The sequence below is a fragment of the Protopterus annectens genome, chromosome 11.part0 (assembly GCF_019279795.1).
Source record: "Protopterus annectens isolate FY-2018-M chromosome 11.part0, PAN1.0, whole genome shotgun sequence".
Lineage (NCBI taxonomy): Eukaryota > Metazoa > Chordata > Ceratodontiformes > Protopteridae > Protopterus > Protopterus annectens.
Genome location: NC_056745.1, coordinates 943,621,681 through 943,627,915, shown reverse-complemented (window position 1 = coordinate 943,627,915; position 6,235 = coordinate 943,621,681). Strand labels below are relative to the sequence as shown.

General features: G+C 45.7%; 1 protein-coding gene across 1 annotated transcript in view; it reads left to right on the top strand.

Annotated features, from left to right (window-relative positions):
- Window positions 1–5,706, top strand: part of LOC122815008 (uncharacterized protein K02A2.6-like) — a 97,610-nt gene extending 91,904 nt beyond the window's left edge. Inside the window, 3 exon segments of the mRNA XM_044087261.1 lie at window positions 1,721–2,438; window positions 2,751–5,162; window positions 5,165–5,706. Of these exon segments, the coding sequence (XP_043943196.1) occupies window positions 1,721–2,438; window positions 2,751–5,162; window positions 5,165–5,706 (3,672 nt within the window).
- Window positions 5,707–6,235: the final 529 nt, after the last annotated feature.

Genomic DNA, 6,235 nt, shown 5'->3' with positions numbered 1-6,235 from the left:
CCTACTTCCAGATTTATTCATACCTAATGACTAACTATGCTCAGTAAGTATTTCCAATAAAACAAACTCTCTTTTATGACTAGTCCCCATACTGACTTTATTCATCACTGAATCTGCCCTGCATGTCTTCAATGAAACTATGTCCTTTGCCACCAGTCACCTTAATAAAGACTTCCTATTAACAGACATCAGGGCACCCCTGTGGTACAGTATTTTGCATTACAGGCTTTAAGTACTCTTTGATCCCAATGTTTAAACAGATGGCTATGAAATCCTACAAAGAAAAATGTAACATTAACAATGCTGGGATATAGCTGATGCACAGAACAAATTCTCATAACTAGGCTCTTTTCTGTGGCTTTCCAGAATAATTTTACCCTACATCCCAGAAGCTGATTACATCACCAGTACTAAAGGCATTTGTTGTCAGACCCTCAGTGTGAGGATGTACTGCACAATAGACCACAAACAGATTCTGAGGTGATTCAATAATGAAGGTGTGAGCCTGCCATTTCATTCACAAAATGCTGTGAATACAGTTATATCAGACAGTGAGTCATTGGGCCTTTTACTGGGATTTCTTTCCTTCTGATTTCTGTAATGTCTTTCTTCAGTTATAAAAGCAAAACCCATTCTTTTCACAGATTTATGGGATTTGTGCTAACATTGAGATCACATTTACATTACATTGCATTGACTTCGTTTGACAGCAGGTTAAGAAACAATTGACATGTCTAGTCTGCCCTTTAAAAAGAATTTAATTTTCTGTATCATATCCAGCCTTCCTCCTCTTCCTCTCCACTTCTCCACCTATCTCATGCTGTCTTTCATTCACTGATTCAAGTTTCCCATTCGATTTTCTACAAGCCTTTCACTGAAAAGTACTTCTATAGATCCGGAAATTAGCTGGTATCTTAATCTGTTACATGTACCCCTCACCCATTCATCCCACTTGGTAACCCCTTTGCATTTCTATGATATAATTTTGTGCAGTGATAACATGCTCCCATCTCTTCTGGCTTCTAGTGAGAAGAACTCCAGCTTCCTTAATTTCTGAGACTACCTTTTCCCATTCTTCCCCTATGGTCTTCCTTTGGATTTCTTCTAAAATCCCAGTGTCTGTCTCACTGTATAGTTACAGACATGAAAAGAATGGTTTTGTTTTCATAACTGGAAAAAGAGATATCTGCTTCTTTAAATTTGTGCTTGTTGTGTTTCAATCATTCTTGATGATTCTGAAAATAATGAAAATTTTATATCACCTCTTTGTGGGTGTAGTATCGGGCAAGTAATGCTGTTATTGTACTGTAGGGGCGCTCTGGGGAATTAGCAACATGTAGTGTTGGTTCTGTATATCTCTGGTAACTTGTTTCCGGTGTATGTATGGCTATGGCGAAGTTGTGAACATGTAGCATGGGTGCGCACCTGGAGGCTCTTAATAAAGAAAGGCCTTACAACTCCAGAACCGTGTGGTCTCTTTATTTCCCAGGATGTAACATATTGGCGACGAGGATGGGATGCCTCCGAGTCCGCTGCGAGTAAAAACGGCGGGGTGCAGTTAATGTCGGACGACGAAGAGACTGGGCCTGCCGGGGTTATGTCTGGTTCCATGTTGGGGTCGCTGGTTGCATAAGACTGTCAGACCCAGACCTGGGAGGAGTATTGTGAAGTGTTGGAACATTTTTTTGAAGCAAACCAGATAATGGATGCGGGCCGGAAGCGAGCCATATTGCTGAGCTCGGTGGGCAGCAAGACGTACAGTCTGATGAGGAACTTATTGAGTCCGGATAAACCGGGGGATAAATCGTTCACGGAGTTGACGAGCTTGCTTCAGTCACATTATAACCCGAAGCCGAGTGCAATAGTCCAAAGGTTCAAGTTAAATTCAAGGACTAGAATGGCCAATGAAACGGTAATGGAGTATGTCGCAGTGCTGAGGGAACTGGCACAACACTGTAATTATGGGGACAGACTGACAGAAATGCTACGAGATAGGCTCGTATGTGGCATTGCAGATGACCGCATACAATGCAGGTTGTTAGCGGAGCCTGAGTTGTCGTTTGAAAAGGCCTTGAAGTTGGCACAGGCCATAGAGACGGCGAATAAAGACATTCGTGATTTACAGCCAAGAACCATCGAAGGGGTGGGGAGCAGGGGTGCTACCCCACTGCCAGTGCATAAAGTGGTCGGGGAGCCTAAATCACCAAGGAAGTCTGGTCAGTATGCCTGTTACAGGTGTGGCGGAGAACATCTGGCAAGGAACTGTCGTTTCTTAAATGAAAAATGTCATGCTTGCGGGAAAAAGGGCCATGTGAAGAAAATGTGCCGATCAACGCCCTCTAGGGACCAGCCGAAAAAGGGGGAGGAAAAAAGCAGTATGATGGACAGAAACGGGAACCGAAAAATAAAACGGCAGTATGCACACCACATGCGTGAAGGTACAAATCAAAACACCAGGGAAGATGAGGAAGTGTTTACTATGTTTAACATGGAAGAGGCCAGGTGGGAAAGAGTTGATCCCATCACAACCCAGTTGGATTTAAATGGTAAGATGGTGCAGTTTGAAGTGGATACGGGATGTAGTGTGACAGTTCTGTCCAAGGCTGAGTATGGAAAGTTATGGCTAAAAGAAGCTCAGAAGCTGCGGGACTGTTCAGTGACTTTGAAAACATATACCGGTGAAACAGTTCCCACACTGGGGATGGCCAAAGTAACTGTAAAACATAAAGATAAAGTTAAACAGTTGCCAGTCATGGTGGTAGCAGGTAATGGACCAAACCTGTTAGGCCGGGTGTGGCTCAAGGAGCTGGAAATGGGTTGTCTACAGCTCCATAAAGTAGAACAGCAGGGGCTGGCCTTGCAAGATGTGCTGGGGGACAACGAAGAAGTGTTCAAAGAGGAACTGGGGACCTGGAGGGGTCCACCAGCAAAGATACACGTTCAAGAAAACGCAACGCCAAGATTTTACAAACCTCGACCCGTACCATATGCAATGAAGAAGAAAGTGGAGACTGAGTTGGAGCGACTCACCAAGCAAGGTATAATTGAACCAGTGAAGTTTTCGGAATGGGCGGCACCAATTGTTCCAGTATTAAAGCCAGATAATACTGTACGCATATGTGGTGACTACAAGCTAACAGTGAACCAAGTTTCGAAACTGGAGCAGTATCCATTACCCAAGGTGGAGGATGTATTTGAAAAGCTGTCGGGAGGTGAAAAGTTTAGTAAACTGGACCTCAGTCAGGCATATCAACAAGTAGTTCTGGAAGAAGGGTCGAAGGCCTATGTCACCCTAAACACACACAAAGGGCTGTTCCAAGTCAATCGTTTACCTTTTGGTGTTTCCTCTAGTCCAGCTATTTTCCAGAGAATAATGGAGGGACTGGTGGCAGGAATTCCGAAGGTGGCTGTGTATCTGGACGACATCCTGTTGACGGGGAGGAACAATGACGAGCATCTGGAGACTTTGAACGAGGTGCTAAGTCGACTGCGAGAGGCTGGTTTACGGGTGAAGAGGAGTAAATGTGCTTTCATGGTAAAGGAAGCAGAGTTCCTGGGTTACAAGGTGGATGCCTCGGGCCTACACCCCCTGCCAGACAAGGTAAAAGCCATCCAAGAGGCACCGGCACCCACAAATGTTACAGAGCTGAAGGCTTATTTAGGCTTACTCAACTATTATAACAGGTTCCTACCAAATCTGTCAATGCTGTTAGCTCCTTTACATAAACTGTTAAGGAAGGAGACCCTGTGGACGTGGCAGGAGGAACAAGAGAAAGCGTTTGAGCAGTCCAAGGAACTAATGCAGTCTTCAGAGGTTTTGGTGCACTACGATAGTCACAAGGACTTAATTTTGTCATGTGATGCCTCACCGTATGGGGTAGGGGCCGTGTTGGCACACCGGATGCCAGATGGACAAGAAAGACCTATTGGGTTCATGTCACGCACCTTAACTCCAGCCGAGTCAAACTATTCCCAGCTGGATAAAGAGGGTCTGGCTGTAATGTTTGGAATTAAGAGGTTCCACAAATACCTCTATGGCAGGAAGTTTACTGTGTGCACCGATCATAAGCCTTTGTTGTCATTGTTCAACGAAATGAAGGCCGTGCCTCAAATGGTTTCTCCCCGAATTCAGAGATGGGCTGTAACATTGAGAGCTTATGAATATGAGATTGTCTATAAGCCCGGAAAGCACCATAGCAATGCAGACGCGCTGAGCCGTCTGCCGCTACCGGGGCCTCCCCAGCGAGAGGAAAGGGAGGACCGGGTGTTGATGATGGAGGACATCACATTGGTGTCCGCGAAGGAATTGAGCGAATGGACACGTAAAGACCCGGTGTTGGCTAGAGTGTTTCAATGGGTCCAGCAAGGCTGGACAACACAACAACCTGATCCATTTTTCCGGCCTTATGAATTGAGGAAAACAGAGCTGAGTGTGCAAGATGGATGCGTGTTGTGGGGGGCACGAGTGATAATACCGCCCCCAGGAAGACGTGCACTTTTACAACAGCTGTACCAGGGTCATGTGGGCATCACCCGAATGAAGGCCTTAGCACGAAGTTATTTTTGGTGGCCAAAGTTGGACCACGACATTGAAGTAGCTGTAAAAGAGTGTAAAACTTGTCAGCAGCATCGTAACTTACCTGTGGCGGCACCACTGCACCCATGGGAGTGGCCGAGTAGACCTTGGCAGAGACTTCATATAGACTATGCAGGGCCTTTTATGGGGGCAATGTTTTTGATAATAATGGATGCTCATTCGAAATGGATGGATGCCTACCCAGTCAAAACACCCACTTCCACCACTACCATTGAATGCCTGAGAAAGAGTTTCAGTAGCCAAGGATTACCCGAGACTATTGTGTCAGATAATGCTTCATGTTTCGTGAGTGAAGAGTTTAAGGGTTTCCTGGAAAAAAATGGCATTGTACACGTTACATCAGCACCGTACCATGCGGCTTCCAATGGCTGTGCTGAAAGGGCTGTCCAGACCTTTAAAGCGATGATGAAAAAGGCTGGAGACGGAAGTATGGCAACCAAAGTATCAAGGGTGTTATTCAACTACCGCATTACACCCCAGTCTACCACGGGATTGTCCCCTGCCGAGATGTTGCAAGGAAGGAGATTAAGATCCACGTTGGATCTGGTGCATCCAAACATCCCAGCTAAGTAGAGAGGATACAGTGGAGGCAAAAAGAGCATCATGATCGACGACGGAGAGAGAGAAGTTTCTTGGAGGGAGATGCAGTGATGACGCGAAACTTCAGTTATGGACCTAAATGGATTCCAGGGTTTATTGTCAAGAACACGGGTCCCCTGTCGTACCAGGTGAGGTTGAATGGAGGTTCAGTGGTGAGGAGACATGTGGACCAGATTCTGCGGAGTGTGCCGGAGAAGGACTCCATGGAACTGCAAGCCCCGGAAATGCCGTTAGTTCCAGAAGAAGGGCTCGCAGCGGCAGGAGGATCTCCGATCGTGGGGGCCGAGGGAGACCGCCGGGACTCGGAAGGAGGGGTTCCCAAGGACCCAACTGTTCCAGGGATGGACACACCGGTACCAGAGTTGGTAACTGTGACACCAGAGTCACCTAGGGTGGTACCATTGCGCCGTTCTAAGCGGGCACTGGTTAAACCTAGTTACTTGAAGGACTATCAATGTTACAATTGCATGTCTAGTTTAAAAGAGCAACCTAACTCGATTGTGGGGTAACCGTTTAATACTAGCCGGGTATTTAAACATTAAGTGATTAGATGGATTGTGGTTTGGCTTGCTCCCTTGTTTTTCTTATGTACGGAAGGGTATTCAGTGCTTAAGAGGGGAGGAATGTAGTATCGGGCAAGTAATGCTGTTATTGTACTGTAGGGGCGCTCTGGGGAATTAGCAACATGTAGTGTTGGTTCTGTATATCTCTGGTAACTTGTTGTTTCCGGTGTATGTATGGCTATGGCGAAGTTGTGAACATGTAGCATGGGTGCGCACCTGGAGGCTCTTAATAAAGAAAGGCCTTACAACTCCAGAACCGTGTGGTCTCTTTATTTCCCAGGATGTAACAGTGGGACATGTGCAAACTGAACAATATGAAATCTTTATGCAGTACATTATCAACAATAATGCACTTTGGAGATATACAGTAGTTCACATGTCATTATTACCACAGACCTCCTCAACTGGCCATGATAACATTTCTTAAAGCTCTTCTTTAGTAACATCTGGATTCTAAATCAACTGAAAAGCAAAA